The sequence below is a fragment of the Cydia amplana genome, chromosome 10 (genome assembly GCF_948474715.1).
Source record: "Cydia amplana chromosome 10, ilCydAmpl1.1, whole genome shotgun sequence".
Classification (NCBI taxonomy): Eukaryota; Metazoa; Arthropoda; class Insecta; order Lepidoptera; family Tortricidae; genus Cydia; species Cydia amplana.
Window position 1 is genome coordinate 2,826,193 of NC_086078.1, and position 19,810 is coordinate 2,846,002.

Below are 19,810 nucleotides of genomic sequence, written 5' to 3' on the forward strand. Positions count from 1 at the left end.
TCAGACAAATTAATGAAACGTCCAACTTAAATTATATTTGTTTATGGTAAAATTTTGCCATTGTTTAATCGCTGTTAAACACTTATTTTACAGGAATATGGGTGTTTCCTACAATTCCTTACTAAACAGATGCTAAAAAGTCACTAAAACCTCCAGTTATAAACCGTGTCCAGACGAGCTGGGCAAATCAACCTGAACTGCACTAATGCTGCACTCTGACGGCAGAACATTGCAGTAATATTCCCCTATTCTTATAGTCTGTCAAGCCATTTCCGTCAGTAGAAAAACGCAGCAAATTAAAAAAAAATTTAGGCGCGAAGGGTAATTGTCTCATTGAACATTTTAATTTCGCGCCTTTTCCCATTGACAAAGTTGTTTGACAGGCTATAACTTCATACATACTGTACCGTGTGGGATGTGCCTTGAGGGATTATTACACATCTATCCTTTTTCAGGACAGTGTCTTCTTTAGGGCCGGTACAGACGGACTGCAACCCGACTGCAATTTGTATGGCAACTGCACGCCCAAGTATACTTGGTCAACCAGATCTTGACAGTAGAAAAAGGCGGCAAATTTGAAAAATGTAGGTGCGAAGGGATATCGTCCCATAGAAAATTTGAATTTCGCGCCTTTTTTTACTGACAAGATTTGGTTGACCAGCTATAGCAGTCGGGTTGCAGTTCGTCTGTACCGGCCCTAAGAGGGACACAAAGGCACAGTTTGTTTTCCTGTCTTTCTCAACAGCAGTATTTGGCAAAAGGATAGATGTAACAACCTCTTTAGAGTTGCCTAACAGAAATTATACACAGCGCACCAGAATTCATAACTCTTTGGTCTTAACGACACTCAAACCATGCTCAAACCCGACATTTTGCTGTCAGCCGACAGCAATAGCATAGCATTGTTCACATATAGTCCGATAAGTAATTGTAGAAAATTATTGAGGGCAACAATTTAGTATGGACCTTTTTAGTTCCATTTTATTTAATTTCTACTATTTTAAAGTGGTAACATACTATCGCACCTTGGTGGTGCGTCGCACTTATGAGAGCGAGAAAAAAATATGTGTGCGGCACAGGTCGCGGTGCGGTGCGATAGTATGTTACGACTTTTATGTCGCACTAGCTTAGTGACGATGACAGCTGATAGCCGACATCACATTAATTATAGCCTGTCAAACAACTTTGTCAGTAGAAAAGGGAGCGAAATTTTAATCTTCTAAGTATAAGAAGATTACCCTTCGCGCCTACATTTTTTAAATTTGAAAAGAGGAGGAAAGCTTGCTTTTTTTTACTGGCGGAAATAGCTTGACAGACTTTAAATTGCATAATGAGCTGTACTGTTGTTTCCGGAAGTCGTTTTTAGTGTACCGCACAAACTTTGTTCGCGGTACACTTATGGGATCACATCAGTCTTGCAAATCAGTTAAATGTGTTTTTTCCAAGTTGCGATTTGTTCCATTCGCAATTTTTATCACTTTATTTTCTCTCAATAGCTTCCTTTTCCAAAAGCATTTCTCACCATACGCATAATATCCCATTATATTTATTATTCAATAGCTTATTTACTTGATTTGCCACTATGTTTCATTTCCTTACAATCACGGAAGACAGGTGGAGATAGGCTCCTGTAACATAAATATAATGGGAAACTTATGCGATAGGTTAGACATGCTTTCGGGAAAGAAGGCTATTGAGAAAAAATAAAGTGGTAAATTGCGAATGGCAGAATTCGGGTTTGTTCCTGTATCGTCGTATTCCTGTTTCGTCGTATTCCTGTTTCGTCGGATTCCTGATTCGTCGAAATGTGCTAAAAATGCTATAAAAAGTACGATCACTGGTGATTACATTAAATCTTCATATTTAGGTAGTAAATACTGGTTTACTGCACGACATATTTAATTATATGTATATAATTCCGACGAAATAAGAATACGACGAATCAGAAATCCGACGATACAGGAATACGACGAAACAGGAATAAGACGAACCAGGAACAAACCAGAATTCGCAACTTAGAAAAACGGTTTCCAGAAATCATAGTATACACTCCGCATATTTGTATTCAGATGACAGCTGTCACCGTACCCAAGCTATGTGAAAAATACTATTACACGTTCAATCCGTGCCCCGTATATGAGTTATGGCAAACCTCAATTACAAAGCCGTTACCAATTCAGTTAAGGCTTCTAACTTAGACCTATCTCGCGGTAATCGTGTCGCGGTAAAGCGGTGTCGTGGCGCTCCTGTGTAGAGCCTTAGCCTGCTGTATTATTTTGAACGGCCGTGTCATCGTTTGGTTTTTAACACTGCACTCCGTTTTACCATATTCCTTATAAGATTTTGTAACACTACCTACTATGGGAACTAAATAATAAATAGTTTACAAACCCTTAGGCCCTTGATTCTACTTTAGGACGTTTGTTATCCATTTGTTTATCTTATATAGGGTCGGAACTTGCACCAGACCGTCTGTCACCGTTAAAGCGTTCGCTAAATTTTATTGTATGGAAAATTTCATAGTTCACTAGTGAGTGACTTAATCAGTTCGCTAATAGCGGTTGGTGCAACTGGCACTTATTAGTATTGCTTCAGACCTCTGCACTCTGTTACCAGTTATATCATTCATTCATTTTCTTCTTACGTAATTAGTTTACCTCTTCTCTTTCAGCCTTTCACAATCATATCGTATAATTATTAATACTTTGCATTTTCTCGCCAACCGCATCACATCTATAAGTCATCGATATATCACAGGCCATATATGTATATTACATAATTATAGCTATAGGTATTATATTATAAGTGCAATTTTCAGGGACTCTGGTACACGTACCTATTAGTGATGGGTAGGACATCAATTTAAAATGAGTTTGTATGAGTACCTCATTTTCTAAAATGAGGTGTTACAATGTCTTACTTCAAATGAGGTGAGGTACTAGCATATTTTCAGCGTCGACTATTCCATTAATTCCAACGGCGACAAAAATATTTAATGTATATACATATTTATGTATTCATAACTTTCTTTATAAATAAATAAATAGTAACATTTAATTGGAGTGCAATTCTGGAGGTTAAGAATAGAACTTTTAGGAGAAAGATAATATTAGAATCAAGTAAAATGAATAGAGGAGTGAAGTAAGACATTTTTGCGGTACGAAGTACTGCGACAAATTAACAAAATGAGTGGTACAAATGAGGTGCCTCACGAGTGAGCGACTCAACACTAGTACCTATCATCATCATTGGCCTGTGTCAGGTAGGCCGACAACGTTTTCATGGCTGTGTAAGCCAATACGGGAGCGGCAAACATGACCACCGGCCTGGCAGGTGTAGTGTGCCCGTGGCGAACAGGTGTCGGGCTGATGACGATTGGCTCACTTACTTGCGATTGTCTTAAACCATGCGTCGTCGTGAATTTCCGTATAGACGTATCCGTTGAATACCATTTTGCGCCTCTTGACTCTGTCCTCGGCAAGCTCCTCCCATTTTTGAACTGGTATGTTGAAGGCGTGCATGTCTCGCCAGGCGCAGTCCTTATGTCGTAGCATTGGCCGAACGACGCTTCTCTTGCCATCAGCTATGGCGCTAAGCAAAACATGCCGCGGCAAACGAGAAGGTTGCATTGTGGTTGCATTCGATGCACATGGTCCAGCATAAGCGTTTTTGCTTTAGCAGCGCAAAGAGGCTGATGGGCAGCTGAGAAATCTCAAGCACCCTCTCGTTCGTGACCCTATCCTTCCAGTATATGCCCAAAATGTTCCGGGTAAATATGTGCTACGCGACGTATAAATATTCATATTTTATTCTTCGACACATGCCTGTAATATCTCTACCTAGGTACTTTATATTGAAACCATCCAATAAAGGTACATCTTGTTATCTAATCTATTAATACAGAATACAGATCTTTATTGGTAATAGCAGATTTTACAGGTCACATTTTATACACTATTTACACAAAATATATGTTGGTAGGTACTTACATATGTTCTTTAAATTACTCATTTACGTTTCATATTGTAAACATTAGGTAATATTTTAATTATGATGCAGTAGTCAACGACCTCATCGAGTATTTATAAATTCGTCAATGCTATAATAACATGCTTTTTCTATAAGCAGCAGTTTAAGTTAAGCTTTAAACATTAGGTCACTATTTATTATAGTTAACTATCTTAGACAGACAGACAGACGGACGGACGGACAGACAGACGGACAGACAGACAGACAGACGGACGGACAGACAGACAGACGGACGGACAGAAAGACAGACAGATGGATGGACTACCAGACAGACAGACGTACACTCAGACGGACGGACGGACGGACAGACAGACGGACGGACGGACAGACAGACAGACGGACGGATAGACAGACAGACGGACGGACAGAAAGACAGACGGAGAGACAGACAGGCATACACTCTGACGGAAGGACGGACGGACGGACAGACAGACAGACAAACAGACAGACAGAAAGACAGACGGAGAGACAGACAGGCATACACTCAGACGGAAGGAAGGACGGACGGACAGACAGACAGACAGACATACACTCAGACGGAAGGACGGACGGACGGACGGACGGACGGACGGACGGACGGACGGACAGACAGACAGACAGACAGACAGACAGAAAGACAGACGGAGAGAGAGACAGACAGAGACACAAACTGACATGAAGACATATAGACAGGCAGACGGACGGACAGACAGACAGACAGGCATACACTCAGACGGAAGGACGGACGGACGGACAGACAGTCAGACAGACAGACATACACTCAGACGGAAGGACGGATGGACGGACGGACGGACGGACGGACGGACGGACGGACGGACAGACAGACAGACAGAAAGACAGACGGAGAGAGAGACAGACAGAGACACAAACTGACATGAAGACATATAGACAGGCAGACGGACGGACAGACAGACAGGCATACACTCAGACGGAAGGACGGACGGACGGACAGACAGACATACACTCAGACGGAAGGACGGACGGACGGACATACAGACAGACAGAAAGACAGACGGAGAGAGAGACATACAGAGACACAAACTGACATGAAGACATATAGACAGGCAGAGGGACGGACAGACAGACAGGCATACACTCAGACGGAAGGACGGACGGACGGACAGACAGACAGAAAGACAGACGGAGAGACAGACAGAGACACAAACTGCCATGAAGATATATAGACAGGCAGACGTACGGACGGACAGACAGACAGACAGACGGAGAGAGAGACAGACAAACAGAGACACAAACTTACAGGTAGACATATACACAGGCGGACGGACGGACAAACAGACAGAAAGACAAAAAGAGACGCAAACTAACAGGCAGACGGACGGACGGACGGACAGACAGACAAAAAGAGACACAAACTAACAGGCAGACGGACGGCCGGTCAGACAGACGGACTCACGGACTGAGATACAGATGGACGGACGTACTGACTGACAGACAGACGGTCGGATGGACTGAAAGACAGACATACGTAGAGACACAAATTTTTACACTAGTCAAACGAACAAATGGCTGACAAGTGTAAAAATTGTTAAATCTGCTCAATGTTCGTATAGAACAATGTATGACTTATTCAACTGAATGACAGACAGACGAAGAGAGGCAGACAGACAGACAGACAGACATACAGACAGACGGACGGAAGGGCAGACAGGGGTAATAATTGTTAAATATATGCTACTTCAATGTTAATGCCAAATTTCATATTATTTTAGCATGTCGTTATAAAATACGTTTGTATGGCGGCGGCTATGTACGGCGACTCCTTACCATTTTTTTTACTTTCCAAATTCATACATTGTCATAGTAAGTAGGATAAAACCTCCAAAAGTACCCTAGAGATGATCTTAATACTACATACAAGTTTACGGTTGACCTAAATCAGGACGATGCAAGAAACAAGGGCATTTTTCAATTGGTAAAAAGGAATGCTTCTCTTACTCCTAACCAAACAAAAACTATGGGCAATCCTCATTAGGTTTATTTTAATAATTTCAATTTATGGATCCCATGAATTTTTGTTCAGATTCAGCACACAACAAAAAATTCTGTGCATTAGAATACACAATATCCACCAGAGATATAACACGCATTCCGGATGATACTGGCATTCTAATGCACAACATAGTTTAATTTATTAGTCAATATCGAGAATACATAATAATCAGAAAACTTATACTGATAAATATGAGGATAAATTTCGTCTTGTTTGCTTCAGATTTAGTCGTACATATTGTCGTAGGCTTGTCGTACATATTGAAAGTCGTACATACTTGCATCTCTGAAAAAGTAATTGTGCGTTTTAGTTTTGATTACGCTTACCTACTTACTTTATTTCCATACATTAAATAAACAAGCATTTCGAAATACGTGCTCTGTTATATTTTAATTTCAAATTATTTATTTGCAACCAAGCACACAAACACATGAAAACGTAGGTACTTACATAGAATAAAGTAACATACATAATACCTACAACTTTGGGAACAAATCAAATTATTTTATGAAATAGTTTTATTTGTGTGTGTGTTTTTTAAGTATTTACAGTGATATGAATTACTAGCGACCCGCCCCGGCTTTGCACGGGTTAATAAATTATACATAAACCTTCCTCTTGAACCACTCTATTAAAAAAAACCGCATCAAAATCCGTTGCGTAGTTTAGAAAAAAGATCTAAGCATACATACAAACAGACAGACAGACAGACAGCGGGAAGCGACTTTGTTTTATACTATGTAGTGATAAACTGAAAAACACATAGTTTGTGGCATGCGCAAAAGGCAACAATTCAGACGACGCTGAAGTCTTTTAGACTCCGACTGGCAAAATTAAAAGCAGTTAAAAGCGAGGAAAGAGCTTGTAAATGGTCTTCCCTTATACTTTATATGGTCTTTTTGACACTGACCTTACCGAAATCGCGAATAACGTCAAGTTACTTTATACCTACTTACCTAAAAGCGTAAAACACAATAAGTCAAAATTTATTTAAATATCAGTTAGGTACATACCAAAAGGCAAAACAGCTGCTTGTATCGACAACACCCACATTTTTGGCCCACATATACCGATATGTGGGCCAAAAATCTGGTCATGGGGAAAGACTTTCAGAAAGTCTCCACGTTGGTTTGTTAAATATAAATAAATATTTGGGGACAATCTTACACAGATCGACCTAGACCCAAACTACGCAAAGCTTGTACAGTCAGTGTACGATTTTATTTATAGAGCCATAAAAGCGTGTCACATATTAATGCGGCCTTCGAAGGGTAATATTATTATTGCAGGTGACTACTATGGGTAATAGGCGACGATATATATACTTAAATAGATACATACATACCTATCTTATACCTTTAAACGAGCAATTCTTGTTTATTTATTTATTTATATATATATTTCGGGGATCTCGGAAACGGCTCTAACGATTTCGATGAAATTAGCTACATGGGGGTTTTCGGGGGAAAACAATCGATCTAGGTAGGTTTTATCTCTGGGAAAACGCTTATTTTTGAGTTTTTGTATGTTTTCCGAGCATAGCTCGGTCTCCCAGATATTATACATATAAAACACCCGTGACTCAGGAACAAATAATATCCGTGCTCATCACACAAATAAATGCTCTTACCGGGATTCGAATCCGGGAACATCGGCTTCGCTGGAAGGGTCACTATCCACTAGACCAGACAGGTCGCCTATGTACATACTATCCCATGTACCTCTGTAAGTATAACATATATTATATATGTTTTTCTTGATTTAATAACAAAACCCTTGGCCATACTCTTGGGTGGCTATCATCCTGATTTATAATAAAACAAGTTACTTTTTTGCATTTTCAGGCCCAATTTTTAGCTGATCAACTTTTTTTGTATGAAATATTGACGTTAACTCTATGAGTACATATTGGTTAATCAAACGGAATCTTTATTTCTGAGAAATGGTAAATAAAATTACATATTGTACAGATGTAGTGCATAATTGTAATCCTTCGAAACGTTTGTATTAAATAGTCGTGCTACTTCAATCAACTTCAGTACTTTTTGTACCGAGACTGACTAAAATAGTAAGACACGGTAATAAGTATGTTTTCAAAGGTGCTTAAAGCCTAAAGAGATTACCCTGGGATTATAGAACGAGCGATAGGGCCGATAACTATAACAGCGAGTTGACGGTGTGTTCCTATTTTCCCATTCTCATGGCATTAGGTAAATGGGAATAGATACATTCATATGAATTATTCTCATTTGTCTCTCATCAGTCACGCGGGGCAACACACTGAACACAGCAAAATTACCAGAATAGTATTATTTAATAAACATACCTTATGACAACAATCCATCTTTCAGGAGCAGTTTCGCAGAATAGTTCATTGCGGTGTCGTTTCCATATAATTACGCAAATTTTCACTGCAAGTAGAATAAAATATGTAGGTTTTATTTTTTTATCACATCTATCATTTTCTTGAACTAATGGGGGACTTAATACCAAAAGGCATAAATAAAAAAAACTAAACACTAATATTTAGGCGACAAAACGGGCTCCGTTGAATCGTCGTAGGTATCAGTTCTATTTAGCTTTTAAAATACCGTTTAGTACTTTTTTCTTTAACATCGTTTTTGTTACATTTGATTCAAACGAGTAGGTAGTGGAAATATAGTGCATAAATAACTTCTCAAATCTCACAAATAAAGTACCCAACCAGGATTCGAACCAGAGGCTGCCAACTTCTTAGCCAGGGACTCTATCGATTAGCCCACAATCCATTGTCTTCGTTTTAGTCTCCACTCTAGTGGCCAATTAAGTGGATAGAAAACAGCTCCAAGTCTCAACAATAGGATTTTTTTTATACCAGGATGCGAACCCGGGGCCGGCCACCTATTTACTTCTAAAGTAGCATAACTTAGGGTCGCTATTAACTAGGGTGAAAGCAGTCTTGGTCTCAATTTTAAGTAGTTTGTACGAGTATGTACATATAAGCATCGTTTATATTCACAAATATCCTCATCTTCGTCATTATTTTGTAAATTAGTAGGTAATTCATATTATCGTAATATAGGTACTAACACACCCACGTAATATAGGTACTAATACATACACCCTTAACTATATAATTACATACATACCTACGTGCACTGCGATTACTTTTATGTAATGCTGCAAAAGTTAGGTACCTATTAAAGTGAAAGGATGATTCTTGTATTGAAATCTGCAAACTAATACTACTATTACTGTAGGTATACTATGCATTTGAAGTACTGATTGGGTTTGGTACGCATGGAAAAAGGCCCAAAGGCTTTTTTGTCTAGAAACACCCAAATACATGAATGCTCTCACCGGGGTTCGAACCCAGGGCCTCTAGCTTCATAGGGTCACTACCGCCTAGGCTAGGAGTCTGTTGTTAATAATATAACTATGTATTACTGGTCGCTTTGTTTGTGTAGAATAAGCACTAGGTATACAACCATTCCATTCCTTATTCTATGTTATTTCCCTGTCAAATGTTATCTTAATCAGTTCTAATAGTTTAAGCGTGAAGAGCTGGGTGACATACAGGAAAAGTTGCTATCGCATTTATAACATTGTGTAGTAGGGATTTCACTTTATATGACACTTAGTAGGCCCGATCGAATTTTAAGAGCACTTCAGTCACTACTTACACCACGCTTAAAATTACATAGACTACACACCTATTAAAAAAAACACAGGCCAGTTGTCCACAATAACTATAAAATACTTATCTCAAGGTATTTCAGCATGTTCTCTTGTATATATCCCTGGAAATAAATGTATATATATGTCCACTTGCATCTCCAGGGTGGTTGGAACCAGATTTGCTCGGTGACTATAAGGCGCTCTAGATTGTCAGAGCTTCTGCGAGCAATGTGACCAAAATACTGAAGAATACGGTGCAGACACTTTTCTTATTTCTATAAATCATTATTTTATTTTATTAATACTTTTTAAATACATTTTATGAATACAATATCACTGCTTTTGAAAGAAATAGGTATATTGAAATGACAGTTTATTGCAGTGACAATGTCACTGTTTTATGTTTTTTTGTTTTAGAACGTAGTGATTATATGCTCTTTGTATTTTACCAAAATCATAGACAATAGCAAAACAAACGTTTATTTTAATATAAACGCTGGTGTTAGGTGGTATAGTTTGTCAAAGGACTGTCTCATTTCAAACATAGACAGAGAGAATAATACTATCTATGTCTTACACTGGTACTAGCACCCAAAAGAAAAGAATGAGTATAGTTTTATTTGTAAGCACTTTTGTAAGTTACTGACAAATTGGTTTGACCAACTATTCTAGGGTAAAATAATTAATACATAATATATAGGTCATCAAATCAAATCATCATCTAGCCGTTTTCGGCCACAGCGAGTGCTTTCTACCGCTAAGGCAGCGGTCGGCAACCTTTTAGCAGCCAAGGGCCACATAGTAGTTAACGAAGTTGACGCGGGCCGCACATTGTTAATATTTATGACTTTATCAGACATTGTCGTTTGTCAATATAACATACAAAAAAACGACAGGGAGGCTTCGCGGGCCGCAAGTGACAGCTTCACGGGCCACGGGTTGCCGACCGCTGGCTATGAGCATCGCTGGTGCACTCTCAGGTCTCACTTCAGCAATCTTATAATCAATCCATATGTCGGAAACCTTAACTAAATAACTAATTTCAGCCTAGGGGCTGTTCATAAATTACGTCATCTATTTTTGACGATTTCTGACCCCTCCCTAAAATCATTCAAAAATCATGCTTCGAATGACCCCGTTTCCTCCTACGTCATGCTACCATCATCCGATGTTCAGACCCCCCCCCCCACGGTTTCCCAATTTGAAATGACGTAATTTATGAATAGCCCCCTAGCACTATTTTCTCCTTTCCTTTCTCATTAATTGATTGAAAGCATATATGTATTAATGTCACTTATTTATTATATGTATACTAGAGACAGTACATCAGAACCTTCAATCGTGGATGACGAGGGCTTTCAATGAAATACGATATTCAACTCATTACTGGACGAGACTGATTACAAATCATAGCAGACGTTACACTTCTTATCCAAAGCAAACCAGTGGGTTCGGCCCAGGAACCGCCACCACGTTACCTTCTCCCGTTCGTTCTCGTTTGAAGATTGATTGTCAGCATAACTTCAATGAATTTATTTTCTCCGGCATATATATCACACAGCACAGGTTCTGGATACGCCAGACGCTTAGTAGCAGGGAATCTGGCGCGGGCTACACGCCCTTCAGTCGTTACACACCGGTACTCTGTTGGAACATCACACTTAGCGCTTTGCGACCTGCCTACGATTTGGCGTCCGGGTATGTACCACTGCGGTAATGACGTCTTCGGGCCGAGGTCCTCGGAGGTCCGACGATGCCTTCGAACACAACAGGCACGCCGGGCTCAACGATATTCTCAAATGGTCTCTTATTGTCAACTCCAATATAGCCCTACATTATCAGGGACGATAGGACGAGTGACGCAATTTTTCTTTATATTCGCTACATTTCTTGAACGTAGCTACAGCGTTTTAAGAATATTATTATAGTTAAAATATAAATCGCACAATGTTTATGAAGTCGTGGTTGGGTATTTAATTTTTTTTCTTATACATTTAATATAAAAATTAATTAATTTGCAGGAAAATTATACAATTACCAAGATGATGAAATTTAATATATCACGACTGTATATTTTATAAGCAAATTGTTTATTAATGATTATTTAAAATGTCATTTTGGATTGTATTCTATATGACATAAGGTGACAGCTATTTTTTTTATCATGCATAGATAATCGTTGCCTATTTATTACCTTTAATTAAATGATGGAGTAAGACTTGAGTAAGACCGACGGCATTAACGTCTTTCCTAATTGTCAATATTTAAGTAGGTGCAGTTCGTACAGTTATGACATGTAGCGGCATCTATTGTTCAGTAGGAAACTCTAAGCATAAATTACTACATTTTTTTATAGAGATTCAAAAGAATTAGAAGCACAGAGACTCCTACGAAGATACGAAACTCTCCATCACCCGAGACGCATTGTACCGATTTTTAGGGTTCCGTACCACAAAAGGAAAAAACGTCTGCCTATCTGTCCGTCTGTAGCCTATTTGCTCCGAAACTACGCGACCAGTTAAAAACTACAGTTAAAATTTGGTACAGATATTGAAGTAGGTACCTAAGTCTGTAGCCCAAAGACGGACATGAAACGTAAATTTACTCTTAAAAATTAAAAAAATATGTTTTGCAAACTATAATTATCGTGTTACAATATGAAGTGGAAATATCTCATTGAGAGAATCTCTAATTTATAATTTAAAGATAAATAGTTTAAAAGTAATTTGAGATATGGGCTAAAAAACCTTCCGGCCTAGCACAGGACTACAGGAGGAGTGGCGCGACAGTATATCGCCCGAAAGATAGATAACCCGTCTTTTTGTAGCGGTATTAATTAGAGAGGGACGGGTAGTGCTCTGCTGAGGTCTAATACTTATCTCCAAAACTACTAAGCGTAAAATTTTGTAAAAAAAAAACAATCCTTTAACTATTATACATTATTCAGTTCAATAAGGTGTTTTACTACTAGGTACTAAATAGGTAGATCACAGTTGATGTACACAGACACAGACAGACACACAGACACACAGACACACTGACACACCGACACACCGACACACCGACACACAGACATACAGACACACTGACACACCGACACACCGACACACCGACACACAGACACACAGACACACACACACACGGAAGACACACGGTGCCTCCTAGCACAGGTTATTTTGTAAATAACTTACAACAAGGAGACTCCAGCCCTTGTGCATTGTAAGATTTGTAATGGTTTTGAATGAAATAAAGACTTGCATTTTTTGGATCTTTAGCATTTTTTGGAATTTGTAGGTATGCGAATTCAAAAAACAAACACATACAAAATACAAACCTAAAAATATAACTTTAATAAACAAAATATTCTCGCTACTCGCAACAGAATAAATCTTATTCTTTTTAACCTTATTATTCTAAAGTTGTTACCTAATAATTAACTATAGTGGGATTATTCGTATTTGCATTATTTGACACATTATGACTGACGTATATAGAGATGTAACTAACCCAAATCGATTGTCACAGCAAGCGATTACGATTGGATGACACCTAGACTGAGGTATCGAATTGTGACGTTTAATGAATTTTTATTTCCGATTTAAATAAAGCTACAATTATATGGTTAATAAATAATAATAAGAAGATATAATAAATTTAATAATGCTTTGTTATAAATCTCTAATAACTATTGTAATATGAATGATTTATAACAAAATTTACCTAGATTTAATAATTAATTTTGTATTAAGCAGAAACGTCTGCGAACGATGCTATTAAGCTTCGAAATAAATTAAAAGTGGAAAAATTCACTGTCTTGGGTGGGACTTGAACCCACGACCACTGGATCACTAGTACAGTGCTTTGCCATCTGAGCTACCAGATGAGCTGCTCAGATGGCAGAGCACTGTACTAGTGATCACTGTTGGTAAAAAATCAATTCGAATTGACGATTGATGACTGAGGATTGACTGATCAATTAGAATTGACGATTGACGATTGACGAAACTAATTCTAAATCTACTGATTGAAGATTGAAGATTACTAATCGTTAATTCGAATTGATCGGTCAATCCTCAATCCTCAATTGACGATTACTTTGTATGTATCTTACCTACCTAATGTCCTTTTTATTTAGGCCATTTTTCGAAACTGACCAAATGCGTTCAAAAGCGGTGTCTGAGTTTACCAAAGGTTCCGAAACATGTTTCCGACGGCAATATGAAGGATGTCCTTTTTGGAACATTTTCGGGACTTTCCTTGAAATTAACCGATAGCGTTCAAAATCGATATCTGAGGTGCCCAAAGGTTTCGAAACTTGTTTCCGAGGGAAATATTGAGATGACCTTTTTTGGGACATTTCTAGAAATTACCCGATTGCGTTTAAAATCGATATCTGAGGTAACCAGAGGATTCTAAACATCTTTTCAACTTCAATATTGAAAGGTGTCCTATTTTGGGACATTTTAGTGACATTCTTTGAAAGTGACTGCTTGCATTCAAAATCGATATCTGAGGTGCAAAACATGGTTTCAACGGCAATATTTAGATTCTACACTTTAGCCGCGTAGAGTTAGACCAAGAAAAGTCTGCAGCGATTTTGATAGCCCACGCAGTGCAAGTGTTATTTACACGTCATAAATTCATAGAAGATTGACGTTTAAAATTACACTTGCACTGCGTGGGCTATCAAAATCGCTGCAGACTTTTCTCGGTCTGACTCTACTTACTTTACTACCTGCATTACGCCACCCTACTGATAACAAGATGCGTTCTAAGAACGTACGAGTGCGAAAGAGATAGCATGATTCTAATCATTTTATTGTTCTAGTGGTGTCCAGTTTGAGTCCAGTAGAGATAAGACTGCAAGCTTTGACACTGGTGTCAATTTCTAATCGTCATCGAAACAAGGTTGCAATCAATCAATTGACTAAGATAACCTTTTTGCCTTTATGTGAGTTGGTCCATGGGTAAACGTGCGTTTCCGTGGTGCAACAGTTGGACGACGGGTAAAAATTTTTTTTAGTGTTGGACTACCGATAAACTTAGTGTCCCGTAGTCCAACCGATTGGACCACGGGTAAACTTGCTTCCTCGTGGTACAATCGGTTGGACTATGGATAATTGTACTTACCCGTGGCACAACCAGTTGGACATAGCGGTTGGACCACGGGTCGGGAGCGTTTTTATTTACCTTTTGTTCAGTTGGGGCGATCAACACGTTACCCCAATGCAAATCGCGATGCTCAAACTGGAAGGCTTCTTCACCCACGGCTAGACCGAAAGCCACCTGGAAACAAAAAAAAAACAACTTATAATCTCATTGTTATAAATGTTATAATTATAAAACAAAGACATTTTTAATTATAAAACAAAGACAATTTAAATATTACACAAAAATAAACTTTACAGTCGACTGGGTTAGACCAAGGTGAATGTCATCATCTGTTCACATTATTAGGCCGGTTACACAAAACGGGCCGCCTCGCGAGGAAATTGCCGCGCGAAGCAGTTCGGTCTGTGTAGACGTGCCGCGGCCGCATTGCCTCGGGCGAGGCACGTCTCCGCCGACCGAACTGCTTCGCGCGGCAATTTCATACGTTGACCGCCTGTTCCTATCTCTATCGCACGCACATAATTAGGTATATTGCTATCCCGCTCGCACGGTGGCTTTGACCGGCATCATCGGCGAGGCAGTGATATAGTTATGCGCGTGCGATAGAGATAGGAACAAGCAGGTCAATGTACAAAACTCTTCAGCTTAGCGTCCCTAATTTATCACTTTCGAACATTAACTGTGAGAGTAACTCATAACACGATAGACAAAAGACAACCATCATTTATGTACGTTCATACATTATAAAAGGCGTTCCGCTCGCGGCAAATCGTGGTGTCATTATGTTAATCGCCTAGTCGAACCCACTCATAACACGGACACAAAAACAAAATGCAAAACAATATTAGTAAAAAAAAACACTTGTAAACAATACAATAATAGAAAGCAGAAATGGCGACCGCGAAGGATAAGTGAAAATCTAGTCAAGATGGTGGAAACTCGACCTAGAAATGCACTCATCATACGCAGTGGCCCCGTGCCATGCTCAAAACGCTGAAAAAAAGGCTTTTACCCTTATAGGGTTAAGCAGACAAAATAAATTAAAACAATACAACATATAAAGGAAAAGTTTCTGTACAAAAGATGTGGTATTGAAATTCAGACTTGATTTATGAATGAATATATCTTTGACCTCAAATCTCAACAACTTTAAAGTCGATTTCTAGTGGATACCCAAGTCGTAACCACATTTTAGATAGGTATACAAAATGATGTATTTGTTATTATGAAGAATAATATTCTAATAATACTATTTCTTTATTACTTGTTAAGTATATACCCATTACATCAAAGAAATTACTGTTGCACTGCTTAATACTGACTACCTATTTATCAACTGGTTAATAAAAAAAATCTCGACATTCTCGACTATGTGCATTCAATATTTGCCAAGTATCCAATACGCCAAACTTTTGTACAGAAACCCAAATAACATCAACAAAAAAAAACCGGCCAAGTGCGAGTCGGACTCGCGCACGGAGGGTTCCGCACCATCAACAAAAAAATCGTGTTTCTTGTATGGGAGCCCCTCTTAAATATTTATTTTATTTTATGTTTAGTATTTGTTGTTATAGCGGCAACATAGATACATCATTTGTGAAAATTTCAACTGTCTAGCTATCGCGGTTCATGAGATACAGCCTGGTGACAGACGGACGGACGGACGGACGGACGGACAGCGAAGTCTTAGTAATAGGGTCCCGTTTTTTACCCTTTGGGTACGGAACCCTAAAAATTAAAACATACTCGTGACGTGTTATCTGGGTCAACTTGAACTGTAACCCGATAAGGTTTCTCGGATTATTTAAATATAAATTACCCCCAACGACAAGAGGTAAACTGTGTTATATAAATAAAAACATTTGAATCTAATGTTTAGTTAGAGACACGTGACTGAGGCGCGATGATTAAATGCCAATCGGTTTTAAAATATAAACTAGCGACCCGCCCCGGCTTCGCACGGGTTAACAAACACAAATCTTCCTTAGAATCACTCTATCGATAGGTGAATCACTCTATCGATAGGTGAATCACTCTATCGATAGGTGAAAACCGCATGAAAATCCGTTCAGAAGTTTTTGAGTTTATCGCGAACATACAAAATTACAAACACACAAACAGACAGACGCGGCGGGGGACTTTGTTTTATAAGATGCAGTGACAAGCCAATGATTGGCACTGAAAATGTGTTATATGTTCTGTCTGTCTCTGGCATCGAAGCTCTCTAATGGATGGACCGATAACGATGCGGTTTTTTACGTGAAAGCGAGTTTCCTTGCGGTGGTTCTTGGTTATGTTTGATAGAAATCGATCCAGCAGTTTGAAGAGTATCAACTCTCTATTAGAAGTTTGTAGGAAAGTTATCACTGCTGACTTAAGATATATTTAATGGTGCAGAAGAGGGCTACCGGCAATAAAATAGGGTATTTAGGGTATTAGTTTTTTTGCACCTCCTAATTATATCATTTTTCATTTCTCCACTACCTAAAGGTTGTCTGGAAGAGATCGCTCTTTAGCGATAAGACCGCCTGTTGTTTACCTCTGTCTTCATGTATTATTTGTGTTTCCATGTACATTTATTCTGAGGTTGTGCAATAAAGAGGATTTGTATTGTATTGTATTGTATTTGTCATTTTTTTAAGAATGGTATAAGTCGATCAGGTTTGTTTTGAGGATTAAATGTCTGTATGGGACCCATTGTCTTAAAGCAATACAAAAGTCACAAATGATGGTAAAGTCTGGCACCTGCACTTTACTGACGAAACGCTTCATAGAAAATGGCAATACATCGTGACGTCATCATGTAACGTTAGAAGCCGTTTCAATGTATGGAAAACAAGGAAATTGCAATTTTGTCGGTGAAAAATTGCGTTTAAGTATATGGTTGCTATACAATATTTTTTTCATAAAATATAAGGAATCGAATGGCATTGGCATCATTATTTTTTTCCTATTTGGAAGTTATTTTTTTTTTACTTTAGGGTCTTGTATTTTTTTATTATTCTCATATATTTTTTAAATTTCCAATGTATTGTGATAAATTGCTCATTTTCTATATATTTAATTAGAGATTTAGTTATAAAATTCAACATGTGTCAAATACCCTATTGTTTACCCTACAGCGGGTTTTCCACCGCGAGCGGAGCGGTCTCATTAAGGACTTAGTTTAACTCGCAAGACTAAAACTACGTACTTGTGTTTCCACCAACAAATAGTCGAGCGGAAATGACAAAATGAGCAAAAAGAGTTGAAATGAGCTCGCTCAGCTCGTGAGAGCGGAGCGGTGTCATTACGGAGTCCGGTCAACTCGCAATGGTAAATTACATAGGCGCGTTTCCACAGGGAAAGAGGTGAGCGGAGCGAGTCAACTAGTTAAAATGAGCCCGCTGCGTCAAGGTCCGGCCGACTAGTTTGAAAAGGACTCGTTGCTGTCTCCGCCCCTCCCTGCCCGCCGCCGCCGGCACCGAGCGCGCTTTCATATTGCTGTGATTGACTGACGAGTCGTGTTTTTTGGCAATGGAGCGATTTATTGAAGAAATAAAAGATGGTAAGTAGTCTTTTCAATCAGATGCATTAATTTCAAACACAAGAATCTTGGAAAGCTATTCTACCAGTATTATTAAAATAATCGCTATCACTTGATTCCGTATAGCTCGACATCATGTTCAAACACGACCACACGCAACCAGTTCAAAACTTCAACTGAACTCGCTCTCTGTGGAAATCGACTATTCATTTTCTATTTCTCATTTTCCGTTCAGCCCTCTCCGCTCATTCCTCTTTTTCATTTCTCTTTTGCGGTGGGAATCAAACAACTAAACTCTTTGTTGGTGGAAACGCAAACCTATTTTTTAACAACGAAGTCCGCTCCGCTTAGCCATCTCTCGCTCATTACTCGTTCGCGGTGGAAAACCCGCTTAAATAGCCTCTAACTGCCCAGAGGCAAATAAAAAGACTTCACATTTCATTGAATTTGGAATCTTAATTTTGGAAACTCAAAATTGTATTTATCTTGAGAGAAGACAAACCATCAGCCAGAATTTTATAAATCTATGGATAAATAACTAAGATTTCGACATATATGTAGTTTCTTATCTGATTGTTTAAATATGAATTATTACAGATTACTCAGCGACAAAAGATAACAGCGGAGTCAAATACAGACATTAACATCTAATATTTAGATACGTAATCTAATATTTAGATGTCGCAACGTCAAAACTAGTGATGAAACTCTTTTCATTAAATAATTTCTTACATTGCAACCGCCTGTTTCTATCTCTATCGCGTACGTATCTAATTATATTGCTGTCCCGCCCATGATGCCGGTAATGACACTGTGCGAGTGGGACAGCAATATAATTATGCGCGTGCGATAGAGATAGCAACAAGCAGGGCAATGTAAGAAATTGGTCGTGCTAAGCGTCTTCTTTAAACTTGAGTGACAAGGGAATTTAAATTGTATATGAATAGTCAAACAGCAAGGTCAAGGGCGCCCTCTATATTGCAAATATGGCGTACTATATAAACAGAAAAACCCGCTATTTACAAATACAAGGCTGAAACGATTCAGCGTCACTGATCTTGACGTGACGTCATCAGGGTCATGTCAATTGCGTCTCTTCGAGCAATATTTTTTGCTTGCTTTTGATTGTGATATTGATATGACTAGATCGCTCGTGAAGCGCTGGTGGCCTAGCGGTAAGAGCGTGCGACTTGCAATCCGGAGGTCGCGGGTTCGAACCCCGGCTCGTACCAATGAGTTTTTCGGAACTTATGTACGAAATATCATTTGATATTTACCAGACGCTTTTCGGTGAAGGAAAACATCGTGAGGAAACCGGACTAATCCCAATACGGGCCTAGTTTACCGTCTGGGTTGGAAGGTCAGATGGCAGTCGCTTTCGTAAAAACTAGTGCCCACGCCAATTACTGGGATTAGTTGCCAAGCGGACCCCAGGCTCCCATGAGCCGTGGCAAAATGCCGGGACAACGCGAAGA

The 19,810-nt window shown here is 38.9% G+C and overlaps 1 protein-coding gene across 1 annotated transcript in view; it reads right to left on the reverse strand.

Moving 5' to 3' along the window:
- Positions 1-19,810, reverse strand: part of LOC134651479 (uncharacterized) — a 58,204-nt gene that overhangs the window by 7,850 nt on the left and 30,544 nt on the right. The window contains exon 10 of the mRNA XM_063506591.1: positions 14,888-14,983. Coding sequence (XP_063362661.1) covers positions 14,888-14,983 — 96 coding nt within the window. The remainder of the gene's footprint in view (positions 1-14,887; positions 14,984-19,810) is intronic.